Raw genomic sequence first — 20,161 nt, 5'->3', positions numbered from 1 at the left:
CTGACCCGACGGTAACGGCGTTTTTTCCCCTCCCTGACCATGTGTGAGTGAGTGTGTGTACCCATAAACTTGTTGCCACCGTTCATCACCATTTCGAGCACTGCATCTGCATTTGTTCTTGTGAACGCCCTGTACGTGTGTTAGTGCAATACAACACGCCTTTCTGTTGTGCTACCTTAACTCATCTCAACTCTTCTCAGCTCAACACCATCTTTTGCTTCTTCTTCTTCTTCTTCTTCTACACCGACTGGGACTGACGGCACTAAAGTCTGGGGTCGTTGGAGGACCATCAGTAACGTCAGGACCCTTCAAGTCTGAAGTTCGGCTACCGTCTAATTTACTGTCACAGCCTCTGACCTCCCCTACGTTTTAGGCCATCACCCCCTGACCCCTACCAGGTTGACACCCCCAGCCCAGGGCCCCCCTCACCCCCCCTTCTTGGCTTGTTTCCAAGTCTTCCAGGGATCGGATTCATAGACCCCACCAACTGCCCGCTTCTCTTCTTGACCTAGCCTAGCCTAGCCTAAAGGTAGAGGGTAGCCTTCGTTCATCCATTCATTCATCTTTATCTTTGGTGCATTTGCATTTCTTAATCTACCTTGCCTTGCCTTACTCACACACTCTCACACTACACCACACTTGCACTCACCCTTCTCGGTCTTAGGTCCCCTCGTCCCCCGAGACCCTTATTTAGCTGAAGCTAGACTTACCTTACTCTGCTTCGAGCTACTACTATTTTCGATATAACCAACTCCAGGTCCCCTTCTTCCCAATCCATCACTCACTTTAATCTAATTCTCGACCTGTTCACCATGGCTTTATGAGCCTCGCTCAGCCTCTCTTCACCCCTGCGTCTCCAGAGATGACGTCGACTACCCCGATTACCGCCTTCGCTATGCATGACTCCAGGACTGGCGACCGGACGCCATTACACTATACAATGAAGACTCCTGCACGACACTCTCCCGGCGGACAGCCTCATTCTAATAATATTTCACATTCACGATCTAATTCGTATAACATCAACCACTCTCACTCTCAGACACTTCGACCAACTAAACAAACAAAATCCTCGACCCCTCTCGCCTCTCCCCGGATGCCATACTCAGTCGGCCAGAATCATCCTCCGCCCAAGCTCTCGCCTCGTGTCGTCTCCGACAACAGATCACCGAGCCCTAATTATTTTGGTCTCATCGTCGAATCAGCCAATGAACGTGGTGACTCCTCCTTGGGGCTCCCTAACGAGAATTGGAGCCCATCATCATCCGTAAAATCCTTCCAGGCTGCGATTCCTAAGCAGGTTCCTCTTGATGCCAATCCCGAGTTCGAGGCCTTTAAGAGACAGGCTGACTTCAACCGGGGCAAGTCGTTCGCTCTCTCCACCAGTCACTATGCTCAGCCGTCAGTGACATCAAATGGAGTTGCACCTGTGCGCCCTCGACCTCCAAGATGGCACACCCATGGAAGTGACACTGGCGGCCCATCGCCCTTTGGCCGTGGCTTGAGCTCTGCCAATGTCCGACCAGCCAGCCGAATGGATGTCGACCAGGACAGCATAGGGGACTCGGCCTATGTTTCCTCAGACTCGAAGCGTAACTCCGAATCATCTCTCTACGGCCATGTTCCAGCTCTTAATATGCCCCGATTTGACTCCCCGCTACCAATGGACCCTCTGCAGCAAAGAACGAGTCTAACTCGATCTGAAGATCGCGACCCTCGGCTATCTGTAATGGAGCATCGCCCCGATCCTCCTGATGCTCGAGATATGAGACGCTCGGCAACAGTACCAGCAACTCTGGAGCCTGGACAGCCTCACATGATCACAGGCCAACAACTACGGGATATTCTCCAGAGTGTGAAGCCAGAAAGATTGCTTATTCTTGACCTTCGATCATCACAGAACTACGCCCAGGCCAGGATTCAAGGTGCTCTCAACCTTTGCATACCCACTACACTTCTCAAACGAGCCACCTTCAACATTCAGAAACTTAAGCAGACTTTCCAGATTAGCTCTGACTCAGAGAAGTTCTCTACTTGGCAGGACACTGACTACATCGTTGTTTATGATGCTCACGCTTCCGACAAGCGCGATGCTATTACCGCTCAGAACATGATCAAGAAGTTCACGAGCGAGGGGTATACTGGTGGCACCTGTATCCTGAAGGGCGGCTTCAACTCTTTCCAGGAGAACTTCCCCGACCTGGTCGACTACCAATCAGCAACTGGATCTCCTGGAAAACCCGGTCCTGGTCACGGAGGAATTGCACCTGTCATTGGCGGAGTCATGCTTCCCAATGCCAACAACGACGTCAATCCGTTCTTTTCCAACATTCGCCAGAACATGGATCTCGCAGATGGTGTTGGTCAATTGGATGTATCACGACCTTCAGCCCTTGACTCACCTTCTCTTCCCCGCTGGCTTCGAGAGGCCGCCGCGAAGCCTGACCACGGAAAGAAGGTTTCGGACAAGTTCTTGCACATCGAGGTTGATGAACAGTCTCGAATGAAGGCGGCATATGCGGCTTTCAACCCCCAGAACAAGGATAAGCGAAGTCAGGTACAGCTCTGTGGTGTTGAGAAGGGAGTCAAGAATCGATACAAAGATATCTTGCCTTTCGAGCATGCTCGAGTGAAGTTGCAAGAGAAGCCTGAAGGTTCATGCGATTATATCAATGCAAGCCACCTCAAAGCTTCCCGAAGCAACAAGCAGTATATCGCCACTCAGGGACCCCTGCCCGCCACTTTCGAGGTATGTTGTCAGCCACTTACACTATGCGAAACTTGACTAACCTCTATTCAGGACTTTTGGTCTGTTATTTGGCAGCAAGATGTGCGTGTTGTCGTCATGTTGACTGCAGAGTCTGAAGGCGGGCAGCTCAAGTGTCATCCTTACTGGAAGGGCAGAGACTTTGGAGCTATTAGACTCAAGCTTCTGTCTGAAAAAAAGGTATCCCTTGACATCGACAAGCATAGGTCCGATCCCCATCACACGCCATCGGCTTCGGCCAGCGAACAGGGACGCAAGCGCGCAAACACCACGACAACATTCGAGTCTTCGACACCTACACCAAGACCAACCCAAGGCCCCACAGAGACGCCCTACGTAATTGTTCGCAAGTTTGCACTCTCTCATACCGCTCATCCTTTTGCGCCCATTCGAGAGATTACTCACTTGCACTTCCCATCATGGCCTGACTTTGGCACACCTGCACAGCCTTCACACCTGTTGGCGCTGGTTGAGCTGGCCAATGTCATGCAGCGTTCTGCTTTGCCTGTTGAGACTTCTTCAGTGGTGGGAGCCAAGATTACGTCACTTGAGTCACTTCCTATTACATGGTACGATGAGCCCGAGGCCAACTCTCGGGCACGACCAATGCTGGTACACTGTTCTGCTGGATGTGGTCGTACTGGAACATTCTGCACTGTCGACAGTGTTATTGATATGTTGAAGCGTCAGCGACAGGCCAAGATGGATTCGGTACGATCTCGTGATCATGACGGAGATGTCAATATGGGCGAGAACGGGGACATGTCACCCCGCTCTACCAAGCTCTTTAACTTTTTCACCCCTGGTCAGAGATCCAACATGGAGAGAAAGGTGGCTCGAGGCGGTGCAAACATCAACATCGACTGGTTATACGACGATAGCGTGGATCTTATCCAGAAGACAGTGGAGGATTTCCGAGAACAACGACTCAGCATGGTGCAGAGCCTGCGGCAGTATGTTCTCTGCTATGAGACAGTACTCGAATGGGTAACGAGGATGAATGAGCGAGCGTCAAGCGCTCCAAACGGACGACTACGAAGTGGCAGCCTTCGCCACTAAGACCAGGATGCATCACGAATAAGTAACGGTTTTCATGGAGCGCAACTGCATAGGGCACATGGAATAATGCAACAAACGGAAACTGGATGGATGGTACAGGCGTTTAATGGTTCCGCTGCGTGTGATTCTGATAAGGATGCTAGCACAGCGAGCATGCAATGCTTACGAAAGGGACATTATAAAAAATTAACGTTAAGGGGGACCTTGGTTTGATACTTACTATGAGTAGGATTGTCTCTTAGGGTTTTCTGTATAGTAGAACAAAAAGGTATGATGGAAGGAGAACGGAGCAACCTTGGAATCATGGGACTTGCATAGTAGGATCATTAAAGGCTACATTGCGTGCGCGCTTACCATTGCGAGAGATTCTTATTGTGAGATGTATAATAAGTGAATAAGTTGAGTTAACATGCTGTATCATGACTTACACTATTGTCTTGAGGATATGGAGCCACGTCTGTATCTATCATATATCATCGTGGAATTCTGTGAGCCCATCAATGTAACAACAATAGAGAATATTGTTATTCCAAATATATCGATCTCCTAATTGGTCGTTGTAGCTATCACGCGAGATGTCGAGGCGTATCTTGGCCCAATTGCAGCAAGTTATCCAGAATGGCACAATGCACAATCGCAATCTTGGCTCAAGAAAGCGTCACGGGAGGGGAAACACGTGTGATGACGTCGTATCGAGTACACATGCATGAATCTTGGGGGGGGATAGGCTTTCGGTAAACCAAAGATAGAAATGTCATGGCTGGGGTATGAGACGAGACGAGACGGGCATGACCGGGCTGGGGCGCTTCGGTACAGCGGGAGAGGGCCTCGTTTCAGTAATCGTCGACTTGGGAGGGAACGGATAAGGTTAGGTGATTTGCAGAATTGATGTGATTGATAATCGTGGAGACATGGTTCTGGTGGGTTCTTTGGAATGGATTAGAGCTCATCTTATAAGCTGACCTAATGGAACTCAACTCACTATCGTGGACTCGCTGTAAGCCAGTGAGCGAGTCCACTGGAGTTTAGTGGCCCAACTCCAGGCTCTCCAGGGATTCTGACACGTCCACGAAGCCGGGGCGTCAAAGTTTCACAATGTTCCAAGGGAAAAAAAGGGATCTCCTTCGAGTAACAACAAAAGAAAAAAACGTCCATGCTTTTGGTACTCGAAACTGGAACCTTCCTTCCTTCTTGTTAAACCCCCCACTTCCCTCCCTCCCCCTCTGTGCATATCCCTTTAAGGTAGTCGCGGCGCATGCATCCATCTCATCGTCCTTGACGGGTCGGGTCCTTCCCTTTCGTCGTCGCAAGCAGTGGAAAGAGCGGCACTTGAAGCCCCCAACTGCATATGCAACTGCAACTGCAACAACGGGAAAGTTCGAGTCCAACGATAAGGAATTACACTTCATTGGCTTGACTCCCCCGCCTTAACCTGGCATTGGTGTCTTCCACTGTTTTCCCTCCTCCAACCTCACTCACTCACTTCCATTCTTTTCTCTTTCCATCTTATCTTTATTCACAATAGCCTGACGCTTCTGTAAGCTTTTAATAAACGGCTTGTGCAATACTTATATTCTATCTCCCAAATTCCCCTCGTTTCTACTCCTCTACGTCTTATATACGCATTCGTTGCGACTCTTCGCGCAGTCTCTCATTTCAACCCTTCATCCATTCTTTGGTGGGCTCGTTTAGCGGATTTGAGACTTCCCCGTTTTAGCCTTCTGCTGCTGATTCAGAACCACCCACGGATCCCACTGCGCCACCAGAGTTGCCCTGACGAAACGCCCCTAGTCCCTCGACTCTACTTTACGCTTTCAGCGCCCAGCCTGACCTCAAACCGGCCTCCCCCATTTGGGCGTCGACGAGACGAATCTCCCGCCCTGGGATTGACTTTACTTTTATCATTGATTTATTCTTTGGTAACTTCACAACACGATCATTCAACGGTGGCCATGTCACATCCGCCATCAGCCGCCGACACGATGCGCCGCCTCTCCCACGACCTTGCAGAGCCGTCGCGCAATATCGAAGAGTCCAACGGTGCGCCCTCGGACCAAGAGATGGAAGATACACTTGATCTCTCCATGCCTCCTCCCGATGAGGAAGAAGAAGACGATGTCCTAGATGACGACTCGAGAATTTATACACCACCTCCCCACATTGCCGCCCGCTTCTATCGCCCAACGCAGGCTCGTCGCAGAGATTCGGCTGCCTCGTCGCGCCGCAACTCAATCTCGTCCGCACACTCGCGATGCTCTTCTATCCAACCATCAAGTCACCGTGGAGGTGAACAGAGCAAGCATGTCGCTCAACATCTTCGCCGCGCCTCGTTTCTTGAGGATCGCAGGGCGCGACTTGCCGATCGAGCGGCGCATGCCGAAAAGGTTCGCCTTCGAGCGGCTCTTGCTAAAGCGACTCATCGAGATACTTCACTTTCGGAGGAACGAGCCATTGCGGCACAGCAGGCCAGGGAGCGCAATTTGGCAGAGATTGTCGCCAATTGTGCGGAAGAAGTCAAGAAGGCAAAGCAGGTTGCCGAATTCATGAAAGAGAAGCGAGAGCAGGATATTGCCCGAATGAAGGCCCAGATCGAGGAGCGAATGGCTGAGGCAGAAAGACGAAGGGAGGAACTACGAACCAAGAATGCGTCCAAGCGGAGTCGTGGGCAGAGTATTATGACCAGGAAGTCCACAGACCCCATGCCCGATGTCGAGCAAGAGAGACGCAAGCCCACCGAAGAGGAAGCCGCAAGAAGCATCCAGTGGTGGTGGCGTGGCTGCCTCCGAAAGAGAGCCATCGCCGAGTTCAACAACCTTGGCTTGACCGTCGATGGTATCAGAGATACACACTTCGATACTGTTGTTGAGCTCCTGGCCCAGGAACGGGTCCTTGTCATTACGGCACAGTTGCTTAGACTATGTGGTCTTGAGGAGGGTGAAACAGGTTCGGTTGGCGAGATGACAGCCGTTCGCACTTTTCTCAGTGCCTTCCTGATCCTTGGTCATCCCAATCAAGTTCTCAGCAACAAAAACGACAATGGCGATGAAGACGTTGTGGATGTACTCACTTCTCATCGATTGCCTTCTACGGACCTCGCCAATCCTCAATTGCAGGACTTGGTTGGCAAGGCGCGAGACTTGCTCATTTCTTTTGAGAACATCCTCTCTCGCTTGACATCCGCCAACAAGTACACCATGCCACCTGCGCTCAAGAAGACACTCCCTGAGGCGTATGCCACTTTCTACAATGCTTTTATCGCTTGGAAGTCTCGGGATTCTAATGCCTTGATTGAGGTTATGCTCATGCAGTTTGTCGAGCTTGACGCGATCTACCATACCGTCAAGGATACAACTGACGATGCTGCCACGGCTCTTTACAAGAAGAGCATTCAAGACAATCAGTTGATGCTCATAGTGCGAATAAAGAAATTGGCAGGTGCAGAAAAGGGCAAAAAGATGATCTTCGACGCGGTAGCCGAAGCCCGCAAAGCTCGCTCTGCCAAGAAGAAGACCGGAGACACAAAGCCCCGTGTGGCTGAGAACGTACCCGGAGAAGCATCTGAGACAGCCAACAGCCTAGTCTCGTCCGAGTCGCAAACGCTGACTCCTCCTGCGACACCAGCCAGCAAAGCCCAGGAGAAGGCTCCTGCGCCCAAGACCGGCCTCAATGGTCTGTTGCCTAACAACAGGATTGTGGTGCATGAGTTGGCCATCAATAAGGAATACCAGCTCTCGCCTGACGAATACCGAGAACAGCAATCGGAGCGTTCGAAATTTATCTACATGAAGATGCGGACCACTATGAGAGATGACGATAGTGGGATTAATTTCCAGGTTTTCGCTCTTATCGCAAGCTACATCAAGGAAAGGCTCCAGCGTCTGCTCAAGCCGGGCAACTCCATGTATAACCTCATCGGTGAAATTCTGGACCCAGAGATGGCAGAGCGGCAATTCGCCCTCGGCAACTTCTCATATGAGAAATTCTTCACTGCCATGTCGTCACTTCTGCCCAAACTCTGTGCCCCTTTCCGCGATGAAGAGGTTCAGGACTTGATCCAGAACAAGCTGGCAGACGGTGACATCATCGATCGAGTTGAGGCTCTCAACGGGTTCATTGATGTGATGCTCTGCGACTACATCAATTATCTTTTGAGAAGCGCAGCCCCTCAGCTTATCCAGTCCGCGGCCCCATACGAGGCCAAGAGGTTCGCCGAAGACGTTGAGAAAGGTCAGCTTGGCCTTGCAGCAGCTGAGGCGACATGGAAGGCTTCCCGAGCAAAGGTTCTTGCAGAGGTTCAGAAGAGGGATCCGGAGGGAATCAACCATCCGAGGTCGCGACCGAATGCTGGAAAGTTCTATGCGCAGATGCTCGTAGACATCTTTACTAGGATCTCCCCCCCACCCATTGAGGAGGTGCCAGAGATGCTTCGACTGGATTACAACCGCATCGGCCAAGTCTCTACCACTATTCAGCGAGTTATTACCGCCGGCGCTGTCCTGCTGCAGTGCAAGAACCTCTTGAAGCGGGATGTTCGGTCTTCGTGGAAGATGGAAGCGTCACGCATCATGGCTGTTCTCGAGGCTGGTCATCCTCTCCAAGCTACTGTGGACGGCGTCATGGCTGCCCTGGAATCTGGACGATCGATGCCGACGGCAACCAAGAGCCACCTCCGCGCTCTTGTTACCAAGGTTTTGACTGCTAGTCAAGACATGGCACAGAACGGAAACGAGCCTAGAGAACCTGTCTTGCGACTTCTGCTCACTCGTCTTCGTAGCAACATTCTTGCGCGCCTCGCTGCTGGATCAGCAAGTGAGAAAGTCAAGGCGGCCAACACGGCTGGCGAGAAGCTAGCCAGCCTCGGACTCTCTGAGTTTGTTGATCGAGTTAGAGAGATTTCGAACCTATTGGAGAAGATTGGAACGGTTGACAGAGCAGCCCATGGGCCTTGGTGGGATGCCGTAGCAACAAAGGTTGAGCAAGAAGAGATGTCGACTTAGACGTAATGGGTTGAATTGTTTTGATAGGGATTATGCATGATGAGCAATAAGGATGCATGTTATTTGGAGGTTAGCATTTGGTCTTTCCAATCAGGCAGGAATGGGTTTGCTTTTACTGGGAAGCGCTTTTGAACTTGGGTTGCATGGCGTACTGGTATGGAAAGCCAATATGGCTCACTTGGTAGGATTGGATCAAGCTTGCCCCTTCAAGGAGGTGTGGCAGCATTGATGGCTCACTTATGGGATCGGCAAATTGCTTTTTGGCTGGAATAATGGATAGAATGTCATTTCAACAGCGCGCTAGAAGCGTAAACTATATCTGGTTTCTGAATTGAATCATGAGAGAGCAGATGCAATCATTGTGACGACTGTTATCATAGTCGGGATGTGATCTGACCTAAACAATGAGGATACTTACCCTAAAGATTAACTAAGAATGCATAAAGTAATAGAAGTCTTGTAAAATCTTAGGATATGTCACCCTAAATTCATCCTAAGTTGACTTAGGTCATGGCGAAGACGAGCTTCACTGTTCACCATCCTCTCCTGCTTTGCTTCATAGTCCAAGTTCATTCATCCATTGCTGGTGATATAGACTTTGTGTTGTGCATTGACATGTCTCTGTATCTAGCAGCCCACTGGATATGATTGTGGCTCTTTCGCTTCCTTGTTTATTCCGCTGACTCCTTTTCAATTACCAAGAGTTATCCTATCTCATGATGTACAGTGTAAATAATTGTCATGACGCAATACACACGGCTCGGCCATCTCGCTTGTCACCGGCAATACGGCATACCAAACGGCCCTGAGCCTTACGTTGACCCGAAAATTTCGACACAGCATCGACACTCTCTTAATACTGATACGATACTGGGGGCAGCTACGCTACAAAAGTGCCATCAATGGGGACTCTCAGTTGCTAAAAGAGGATATCATTGACATCCCATAAGAGTTTACGTATCAACGACCTGCCCAATTGCGACGGCGCATCACTCTTGAAAAGGGTGAGGATCCGGGCCAAAATGTCGTCCTCAAAGGGCCTTTTGCGACATCTGCCTCTGCCTCTACGTCTGTGGAGCAATTGTAGCCCACTATCGGTGATTACACGGCAGACGGCACCATCTGTATCTGTTTCTCAAGGAATCTTTAACTGTGGTATCTTTTCGAGAGGTCTTGCTTCACTTGTAAATGGTCAAGTGAAGCCGTTGAAAAGTCGCCGTGAGAATGGACGACCTATGCCAATCGGTATTCGGAGGTACGTTATCCCTTCTTATACTGTTTGGAACACAGAGAAAGGAGGGAGGGGCAGCTGGGATCTTAACGGAAACCGGCCCACACCCCACCAACCGCGGGGTCCTCTGCCATCTTATCCCGTCACGGTAACGCATCATCACGCTCTTGTCTGCTCTGCCTAGTCCATTGTACTTTTGTTGTTCTATATCTTGCCGCTTGTTCCACTCTCACATCATCCGTCTCTTTTCAATTTCTTCTCTATTCTCATTATACCCATTGTTCTTGTGAACAACTCACCCACTCGAGACTCGCTAAGCTAAAGCTCAGAGCTATAGCTTGCTAACACCACAGCAGTCTTGTTCCCAAGATCTCTGATCGAGCTTGTTCCGCCCACGCCAGACTCGCCCGCAACGAAACAATGACTGACCGCGATGTTCTCCCCGACAATGTCAAGCCCAAGCACTATGACCTCTCCTTGAGGGACCTCGAGTTCACCAACTGGACTTACAAGGGAACCGTTACGTACGTCACGCCTCTACCCCTCATCATGAAGCTAGCTCTGACAGCTCTACAGTATCGACTCGGAAATCACAAAGCCTACCAAGGAAATCATCGTCAACACTCTCGAACTCAAGCTCTCTCATGCCAAGGTCTCCGTCGACTCCAAGACATTCGAATCTACAAAGTTCAACTATGACTCCAAGGCTCAACGCTCTACCATCACCTTTGACGAGGAGCTCCCCGTCGCTTCCAAGGCTTCCCTGGTCATCGAGTTCGAGGGTATCATCAACAATGAGATGGCTGGTTTCTACCGCAGCAAGTACAAGCCTGCCGAGACTCCTTCTGCTTCGGTTCCCAGCGATGGCGAATGGCACTACATGTTCAGCACCCAGTTCGAGGCTTGCGATGCTCGCCGAGCCTTCCCTTGCTTCGACGAGCCCAACCTCAAGGCCACTTTCGATTTCGAGATTGAGATTCCTTCCGACCAGGTTGCTCTGAGCAACATGCCTGTCAAGGAGACTCGACCTTCCAAGGATGGCTGGAACATTGTATCATTCGAGACCTCTCCTGTCATGAGCACTTACCTACTGGCCTGGGCTGTCGGTGACTTTGAGTACATCGAGGCTTTCACCGACCGCAAGTACGACGGCAAGCAGATCCCTGTCCGTGTCTACACCACTCGTGGTCTCAAGGAGCAGGGTCAATGGGCTCTCGACCACGCTCCCAAGATCATTGACTTCTTCTCTGAGATCTTCGACATTGACTACCCTCTGCCCAAGTCCGATTTGATTGCTGTTCACGAGTTCACCCACGGCGCCATGGAGAACTGGGGTCTCGTCACCTACCGTACTACCCAGGTTCTGTACGATGAGAAGACCTCTGATCCTCGATTCAAGAACGCCGTCGCCTATGTCGTCGCTCACGAGCTTGCTCACCAGTGGTTCGGCAACCTTGTCACCATGGACTGGTGGGATGAGCTCTGGCTCAACGAGGGTTTCGCTACCTGGGTCGGTTGGCACGCTGTTGACCACCTGCACCCCGACTGGCAAGTCTGGGCCCAGTTTGTCAACGAGGGTATGGAGGCTGCTTTCCGTCTAGATGGTATCCGTGCCAGTCACCCTATCCACGTTCCTGTCCGAGATGCTCTTGATGTCAACCAGATTTTCGACTCCATCAGCTACCTTAAGGGTTGCTCTGCCATTCGCATGCTTGCCAACCATCTTGGTGTCGAGACTTTCCTCAAGGGTGTTTCTAACTACCTGAAGGCTCACGCCTATGGAAACGCCAAGACTACTGCTCTATGGAACGCTCTTGGTGAGGCCTCTGGCAAGAACGTCACTGAGCTTATGCACCCTTGGATTTCTAAGATCGGTCACCCCGTCCTTACCGTCGCTGAGGAGCCTGGACAGATCTCTGTCAAGCAGTCCCGATTCCTGTCTACCGGCGATGTTAAGCCCGAGGATGACACCACCACCTGGTGGGTTCCCCTCGGTCTGGAGGGCAAGAAGGACCACGCCGGTATCGCGTCTCTGTCTCTTACCACCAAGGAGGACACCATCCGTGACGTCGACGAGGACTTCTATAAGCTCAACAGCGGCGCCACTGGTTTCTACCGTGTCAACTACCCCCCTGAGCGTCTCGCCAAGCTTAGCAATCAGCTGGACAAGCTCAGCACCGAGGACAAGATCTCTATTATTGGTTCCACTGCCGACCTCGCTTTCGCTGGCAACGGCACCACCCCTGCTCTGCTGACCTTCCTCGAGGGTTTCGGCAAGGAGAACCACACCCTGGTCTGGCGCCAGGTTCTTGACTCCATTGGTGGTGTCAAGTCCGTTTTCGGAGAGGATGAGTCTATCAAGAAGGCCCTGGATAAGTTCACCCTGAAGCTCATTGACGAGAAAGTCAATGAAGTTGGCTGGGATTTCCCTGAGGGTGAGGACTACCTCACTGGTATCTTGCGAAAGGAGATAATTGGCGTTGCTGTTGCCTGCGGCCACCCTGCGTAAGTTTCCTTGTATCTATAGCTTGATTCGACTAACATGAGTAGTGTCACTGAGGAGGCCCTGAAGCGCTTCAACACTTGGGTTGAGAACCCCGAGGCTGGCTCCATTCCCGCTCCTCTCCGTGTTGCTGTCTGGCGCGCTGCCATCATGAAGGAGCCTGCCCGTACTGTTGAGATTCTCAAGAAGGAGTGGTTCAACACCAAGTCTATCGACGGCAAGCTTCTGTCCCTCAGCGTTCTTGGCACTGTCAAGGATGCTGAGCTCCTGACCAAGGAAGTCATTCCCTTCAACTTCAACGAGTCTCCTCCCTCCAACGCCGTCCCCGCTGGAGACATGCACGTTCTCGGTGGCTCAGTCGCTAGCAACGTTATTGGCCGTCCCTTGCAATGGCAGTTCATGAAGGACAACTGGGATGCCGTCATCACCAAGCTTGGCAACCCTGTTGTTGTCGACCGATACATGAAGCTCAGTCTGGGCAGCTTCACCAATGTGTCTGCTGTTGACGATATTGAGAAGTTTATGGCCGACAAGGACACCAGCAGCTTCAACCGAACTTTGGAAACTGTCAAGGATAAGATCCGTGGCCGTGCTGCGTACCGCGAGCGTGACTCTGAGAAGCTCAAGGAGTGGCTCAGCGCTCATGGATATGCTTGACTGTGTAAACTATAACGTTGGAAGCATGTTTGTAACAAAAGTTAAATACATTGAAATATGATGACCGTTGAGATTCCTCAAAGTTTGGCTCGAAGGCAGCATTGACTTCGGAACCCTTGATGATTTCTATTAACATCTGAATACAATCTCTACACACACGAGACGGCACGACATCCCCGTCATGCATGAAAATACAGATCTAAAAGTTTCTGCCCACAGTAGTCCAACTTGGTCTCTGATATCACTTTCCAATTGTCCTCGATGCTGGCGGTTCGGTCTGAGTTACATGTTCACTTCAAAAGTTCAGGCCTATGTGATATAATACTAAACTCCGATCTCAATCTCAACGATTCCACAACAGGTTCTTCGGAACCATGATCGGTCTGGTGGTCTAGTGGTATGATTCTCGCTTAGGGAAAACCCTATAGCATAGCTTGCGAGAGGTCCCGGGTTCAATCCCCGGCCAGACCCTTTCTTTTGCATTTTTGGCACCGGAATCCCAGGGAATTATTCTTTTTGGCATTGGTAATGTTTTCTCACTTCAGAATGATGTTGTGTTAAGTAAGGTGTGGTGTGTGGTTCGCTTTCAGGCGTGTTTATGCAGAGTTGCGGCGGTCACCTTGGCTCTTTTCACTTTTGGCACTTTGTGTGTGAACAGTAAAGAGATGATGCTTCGACAACAGATGCACCGTCTGGATAGAGTCAGCCTGTTTCCAACAGAGGAAAGACGAGATTAGTGTCCGACAGCTTGTATTAGTCAATGAGACTTAGCTGACCAGCCAGCTATCATCTCCAGCTGGACACACCAATAGATGATGGTTGACTGACGCCGTAGACAGTGACTCGACAGTTGACAAAGACTGTAAGACGGTAAGTAACAAGTCAGTAGAATATGAGAAGACAATGAATCAGGGTCTCGTATTGACGAGAAACACCCGAGTCAAGAAATGAGACCTTCACAATCAGGATTAATGTCCTCAAAGATCATGAAAATGGCCAATTTTTAGAGCAGAGATTGATTGGAGGATTTCTTTGATGGACTGGATAAGGAGGTACTGGGTGTTTCCATCTTTCTGCATGGTCTTCAAGATGACAGGCAGGAATTCGGAAACACTATAGACAGCAAGGAGGATATACATGAATAGTATAGAATTCCTCAACTCTAGGGCAGTCTTAGGAGATGTACACGACCTCAATCAGTCACTCGATAGTGATATGCGAGCAAACCCAAGAACTTTGAACAAGCAAAAGCATATACATTAATTCATAACTATACCCTAAATCATACCTTCAAAACCTCCACATTGTTCGAAATCCAATCATATTGCGCCGTCCTAAAGTTATCATCGATGATACTATTCTTATTCGCCGTCTCAAACCACATGAGTTTCTTACTCCCCTTCCACTCGGGCCAATTGGCATACTTAGTAACTCCCTTATTAGGATCCAAGTTATACACAAAGTTGAAATAATACGTTCTGATACTGCGCATAGCATTATTTGGCCAGATGCCAAAGAAGACCTGTAGTAGATCAGAACCGTGCATTGTTCCAAGAATGGGTGTGCCGTAGTTGTAACTCGCAAGGTAAGACCATGCTGGAACATCGGGGTTTTGCTCAGATGCTGTTTGGAGAAAGATTCGGCGGGTAAGAGAGAAGACTAAGTCGCCGAAGATGGCGGCGCGGCGCTTGAACATGGGGAACAATTCGTTGAGGAGGGAAGTTCGGAAGGGACTTCCTGCGCTGAGAGCGGTGGGATACGTGTTCACCAGAGCGGTCAATTGTTCCTTGGTGGCTTTCTGGAAGTAGAGTTTCTGAAGGTAGTCGACGAACTTGGCTGTAGTGGTCAAGTTTGGCTGGAAGAGAGCAAAGAGAGTGCCTTCGTCTTCTTGGTTGCCGTTGATCATGGGGACAGCGTGATAACGACCCGATGCGATGAGTGCTTCTGGACTATCGGGAAGAACGGTACCGTCTGGGCGAGGGAGATATGAGAGAGCGAGTGAGTTGTATGACAAGAGTCCGGGGACAGAGTTTGCTGCGTTCAAGAACTTGTCGTAGCTCAGGCCACGAAGACAAGCGAGGGTATCAGAAGATCCAGAGCATCCACCCTCCTTCACAACTGCGTCGTAGATAGCTTGTGCCTTGTCACTATCCACAGGCTCCGCGGGGGCAACACTACCAGAGTTCATGATGGCGCCTCGGAAAAGGGGTTTGCCATTGTAATCGGCATCACCGCCGTAGAGAACCATCTGGTCAAGAACAGAGATAGCACCAGCGGACTCGCCCCAGATTGTAACCTTATCAGGATCACCTCCGAAAGACGCAATGTTGTCAGCAACCCACTGAAGACCCATGCGCTGGTCAAGAAGCCCAAGGTTTGAACTTCCATCCTTCTTGATCTCAGCACCTGGCATGAATCCAAAACCAGCGACGCGGTAGTTAACAGCAACATAGATAAACGGCTGGTCCTGATCAATGGCAGTGCCTAAGAGACTAGTTCCATCGTACATAGCGCTCGAACCAAGTTCAAAGCCACCACCAAAGATCCAGAACAAAACAGGGAGCTTATCACCAGCTTTAGTACCAGCGGGTCGTTGAACAGTCATGGTAAGACAATCCTCCTGACCAGTGATAGGAGTAAGAAAGGGAATAGCCAGGAAGTCTGAGAGAAACTTGGAGATGACATCTTGAGCACCAGACGAGATGAACATCTGAGGACATGACGGGCCAACAAGTCCTGAAGCATCAAAGTTGCCCAGAGGCTTGGATAGTTTTTTTGGTGGTTTGAGTCGTAAAGAACCCGTTGGTGGATCCGCAAAGGGAATTCCTCTGAAGGAATCAACTTTGCCAGAACTTGATCCAATGACAGTTCCAGAGGGAACAGCAACTGTGACTTTGGCTGCTCGCTCTTCAAGAGCTGGCGTAGCTGGTTCAGCAGGTTGAAGATCCGGAATTGCATCTGGTGCAGGGAAAGGAGCTGGAACAGCTACCACTGCCGTAAGAAGGCCGAAGCCAGAAAGAAGACTTTGAAACTTCATTGTGAAGCTCAACTGTAAGACTGAGAACTCAAAGTGTGAGACTGGTACTTGGAACAAAGTCTGAACTAAACCACCACGGAGAGAGCCGTACACAACAAAGTTTAAGTCTTTGTAGCGTCAAACAACGAGTCAACAGACACTGATCCCGCTGTCTCAGTTGATTGCTGGTCCTTTTTCACTAGGGAAATGAGCTCAATTTGAACTCGAGCATACCGCACTCGTCCCCTCCCGCTTTGCCATATTCACAAGATATTGAGTTTCTCAACCCTGTTCGACGTCGACTTGAACTTGCATCTTTCTCAACCGCATCTCCCCCAGAAGAGGAAGCCATCGCCGTATTCAACGAGTGCATAGCAGCTGTATCAACCGAAAAGAGCTTCAGTCCCGTAGACGGCCCCCGCTTCCCCGTGGGGAAATCAGCTGCCAAACTAGAAAATCTTGGTATATTTTCCAAGTTTTCTTCTTCTCTGACTCTCAAAGACCGAGGCAGAAATTCGTGCCTGTATCCACGTGGAGAAGGGGATGGGATCGACGATCAGCTGAATGGTTTTGGTGATGGTGTGTTTGCTGTGGTTGGTGGAGATGTGAGAAAAAAAAAGATGGTGGTACCGGAGGAACGACAGAATAGATAGATGGTGGGGAAGGACGATAGTTGATCAAAGATGGCATTTTGGTGTAAGTCAAAAAGAGTTCATACCCCGGACCCTGAGACCCTTGTCTGCCGTAGTTCGGGCCCTGGTGACCTCTAAAGTCCGGGGATAGAGCAAAAGAATGCGGGGAGGATTAGAAATGTCGGTCTGTCACTAAATAATACGAGGATATTATTGTTCTTATGAGGGATTAATGTGTTCTTGAGTACTATTTTCACTATTCGACACCTCGATCCCGCGTATAGAGGCAATATCCCCTGGCCCCAAATTCGCATCATGAACGTCATCACACATAACAACCCCAGCCTTTCAAAGTTACCATTGAAACAAATTAAGCGGTAGAAACAAAAAACCCTGTTAATTACCGGGTAAAAGCCCAAACCCAACCCAGCTCAGCCTTATCCAAAGACAAGGTAGGCCAGTATTAAAATGGCAGTATTTGCGATCAAAACCCTGGACGTTATTACACTCTCACTAACAACCGCTGATCTATCACACGCACAACCACTCTCCGCTCTTCCGATGTTCGAAATAGGAAGCTCTCACGAAACTATCCCTAAAGAACACTAAAGATATGCAGGTGCAAGTTCGGATCAAGTTCTGTAGAAACTCAAATATCTCCGCTTTCTTGTAAGCAGACCAGAGAAGATGGTGTGGTGTAGTCGTGCAGCATCCCGAGGTTCGGATTGAGTCCGTGAGGTTAAAGAGAAATGAATAGGCATGTGTTTCTCTAGAAGTGGTTGCTTGTGAGTTGTCTACGTAAGTTGAGTAACTCTTGTCGAGTCTACTAATGATCAGAAGTGTTCTGCTCCACCAAAGTGCATCTGAGATCAACTGTGTCAGAGACAATGCTCAAGAAATGTCATTGAATTCGTTACTAAACGCAGACCATCTCGCTTCAAAGATCAAAACCACAAGAAAGGCATATATACATGTCCTAAACCTATCCCCACTTCAATCCCTATCAATGTTCATTTCATAGCCAGTCCCCAAAGCCAAATGCTGTTTGTTGCTCATACCCAAATGCCCAGATAACCTTGCGCCGTTGCCAATGTCATGTGTGCCTGTGAGGCAGATTGAGTCTTCATGCAATCCCAAAGACATTCCAGCCAGCCAAATGTATTGTGTATACCGAATGCGTCCTGTTGCCCTCAAAATTAAACCGTGGGTATATCCATCCCATCTCAGTTTCATATCATACACTGCATGTAGCATGCTTTCACATCACCAGGCCCACAGGTGTGCCCTCGTTTAGACAACGTTTCTTTGAAACGATTGCTGGCTCTTTCTCGCCCTCTTCCTCGAAGCTACTGTTTACAACCTCCGAGAGGACATCGCGCTTGCGCTTCTCGCCACTTGGTCTCTCGGGATCTTTCTCCCATGTTTCGATCTCATCTGGGTTGAAGGTTCCGACAATCTCTTGGCCTAAAGCTTTGCCCAGTCTCTCTCTCAGTCCGAGGATCGGCCAGATAGGAACTCTTGTGTACTCGATCTTGAGTCCAGAAACAATAGCGTCGTCATCGTCGGCTGGAGCCTTGAAGGGATCGTGGAACTTCTCTAAGAACTCCTTTGTGATGTGACCAGTGTAAACAATAAACTCGGATGTATCAATGTCGTGGGTGAGAATCTTCAACTTGATATCGTGGAAGTTGGGGCTTGGAGGAATGCCCTGTCCTGGTGAAATGCGCGAGTCGCGTCTGCCACTGACAGGTGGGGTAGGGTAGAAGTGCTTCTGCGCCATCCCTAGAAAGACGCCCACAAAATGAGCATCGTGATCCGAATTTAAAGGTACGAGGATACGAGCTCGCAGTTGCTGGAGGCGAAACACGGGCTCGTTCCATGTTCGTCCAGGTCCAGAAGCGACGCGAAAAAGGTTGTTTCGGACTGAAGCCAATTGAGTCTTGCCAATGTAACAGATCATGGGTAGGTTAGCGGGGCTGTAGTTCGGTGAGGATTGCGTTGAGATGTTGAAGGATTCAGCGGGCCGCGTTGAAACTGATTTGAATGAAGAGTAGGAAGATTTCGCCTCTTCAGAAGGGTAATTCCACATGAGCTGCGCGCGTACAGCATCACGGTAAACGCGACCGCCAAAGTATAGATGCAGTTCGGGCAGGTACTGCGGCTTGTTGAAAGGTGTAGGCCACAGCGTGTTGAGAACCGACTTGACAGCATTTGATGATAGGATAGGATGCAATGGATCGGGCAGGAGAATCTGCGTGAGCGCGTTGCTAAGACTGATGATGGTATTCGATGGGCTCAAATGTCCTCGCGACGGTGGCGTGCCTGGAGCCGCTGAAGGCTGAGGTGTATCGCATGGCGGCAGTTCCTCCCATCTCGCGCCGAGCAGCTGAGCGTGTAAATCTGTCCAACAAATAGGTCGCACAAATAGCGAAGTGCCGGCGTGTTGCTGAAAGATATCGTAGAGCGAGTTCTTTGCGGGCCGGTAGATGCGCTGCGGACGCCTTTTTCGCGGGATGACGACGGGCGCTTGTGAAGTGCAGGGCGTTGTGTCCAGTGATACGCCGTTACCGTTGCGCGACGGTGAAATCGAAGAAGTAGAAGATTGTGAAGTCGCCATATCCACCAAACTGCGCAGCTGTCCAATGAAGCTGCCGTTTCCAAAGAAAGAACTGTCGCGAGGAGGATCGATTAGCGCTGGGTATAAATGGATTGTTGGGGAGGATATCCTTGTTGTCAAAGGGAAAAGAATAGAAGAATGGCGCAAACTTACTCAAATGCAAGCATCCGATGATTGAATATTCGATTTGTATTTGCCTCCCTTTGAATGACTCTTTGAGCGTTTGTTGGTTGCCTGAAGCCGGATGTTTCTTTCCAGTCTTTGTTGTAACGCCTTGGTTTTGCGACGCGCCCTTAATGATTCCCTGTTTGTCTCCAGTCTTTTCCAGTGACAAGCTCTCCGCTAGCGTCTGGCACGAGCGTCGCCCTTGTCAAAAAGATTGACGGGAAAAAGTAAAAAAAGGGGGTTTAGCGTCCAATAGGAAATGAGCAAAAAGAAGAACAAGGCAACTGTAAAAGAGACTCTTCTTTTTGTAAGAGGACAGTGGAAGAAGAAGAAGGTGAAGGAGGGGAGAAAGAGGAAATATCGGTGACACTGAATGAATCACACTTAGGGCGTGAAACCAAGGCAAGGCTTCTTCTCTCTTAGGTATGAGTTGTTAGTGGATACGACCTGCATCTGCACCAGGAAGAATCTGCACGCGGGACGAGGGAAAAAGCGCGTCGCCACCGTGATTCGTCGC

At 49.9% G+C, this 20,161-nt stretch overlaps 5 protein-coding genes and 1 non-coding gene across 6 annotated transcripts; 4 read left to right on the top strand and 2 right to left on the bottom strand.

Annotated features, from left to right (window-relative positions):
• Positions 1-862: 862 nt before the first annotated feature.
• BKA55DRAFT_589115 (uncharacterized protein) lies at positions 863-3,826 on the top strand (the record flags this gene model as incomplete). Its single annotated transcript, XM_046194885.1, has 2 exons — positions 863-2,749; positions 2,801-3,826. The coding sequence occupies 2 exons, from the start codon at positions 863-865 to the stop codon at positions 3,824-3,826; spliced, it is 2,913 nt and encodes a 970-aa protein (XP_046057503.1).
• A 1,952-nt stretch (positions 3,827-5,778) lies between these two features.
• On the top strand, positions 5,779-8,823 carry BKA55DRAFT_533323 (T-complex protein 11-domain-containing protein; the record flags this gene model as incomplete). Its single annotated transcript, XM_046189445.1, has 1 exon — positions 5,779-8,823. One exon carries the CDS (start codon positions 5,779-5,781, stop codon positions 8,821-8,823), a length of 3,045 nt encoding a protein of 1,014 aa, XP_046057502.1.
• An 837-nt stretch (positions 8,824-9,660) lies between these two features.
• BKA55DRAFT_552554 (peptidase family M1-domain-containing protein) lies at positions 9,661-13,287 on the top strand. The gene is made up of 4 exons (XM_046191444.1): positions 9,661-10,078; positions 10,411-10,578; positions 10,631-12,559; positions 12,605-13,287. The coding sequence occupies exons 1-4, from the start codon at positions 9,846-9,848 to the stop codon at positions 13,212-13,214; spliced, it is 2,940 nt and encodes a 979-aa protein (XP_046057501.1). The 5' UTR covers positions 9,661-9,845; the 3' UTR covers positions 13,215-13,287.
• Positions 13,288-13,594: 307 nt separating this feature from the next.
• Positions 13,595-13,685, top strand: BKA55DRAFT_t23. Its single transcript has one exon. It is a non-coding gene; the product is annotated as a tRNA-Pro (tRNA).
• An 811-nt stretch (positions 13,686-14,496) lies between these two features.
• Positions 14,497-16,251, bottom strand: BKA55DRAFT_497941 (Alpha/Beta hydrolase protein; the record flags this gene model as incomplete). The annotated part of the gene is made up of 1 exon (XM_046186506.1): positions 14,497-16,251. One exon carries the CDS (start codon positions 16,249-16,251, stop codon positions 14,497-14,499), a length of 1,755 nt encoding a protein of 584 aa, XP_046057500.1.
• Positions 16,252-17,623: 1,372 nt separating this feature from the next.
• On the bottom strand, positions 17,624-20,114 carry BKA55DRAFT_552550 (uncharacterized protein). Its single transcript, XM_046191443.1, has 2 exons — positions 19,633-20,114; positions 17,624-19,531 (listed from the first exon to the last, which is right to left on the bottom strand). Exons 1-2 carry the CDS (start codon positions 19,644-19,646, stop codon positions 18,121-18,123), a joined length of 1,425 nt encoding a protein of 474 aa, XP_046057499.1. The 5' UTR covers positions 19,647-20,114; the 3' UTR covers positions 17,624-18,120.
• Positions 20,115-20,161: the final 47 nt, after the last annotated feature.

Source organism: Fusarium redolens (genome assembly GCF_020744475.1).
Source record: "Fusarium redolens strain MPI-CAGE-AT-0023 chromosome Unknown BKA55scaffold_1, whole genome shotgun sequence".
Taxonomy (NCBI): Eukaryota; Fungi; Ascomycota; class Sordariomycetes; order Hypocreales; family Nectriaceae; genus Fusarium; species Fusarium redolens.
Note: the sequence above shows the minus strand (reverse complement) of the source record. Positions and strands in the feature narration are given on the sequence as shown.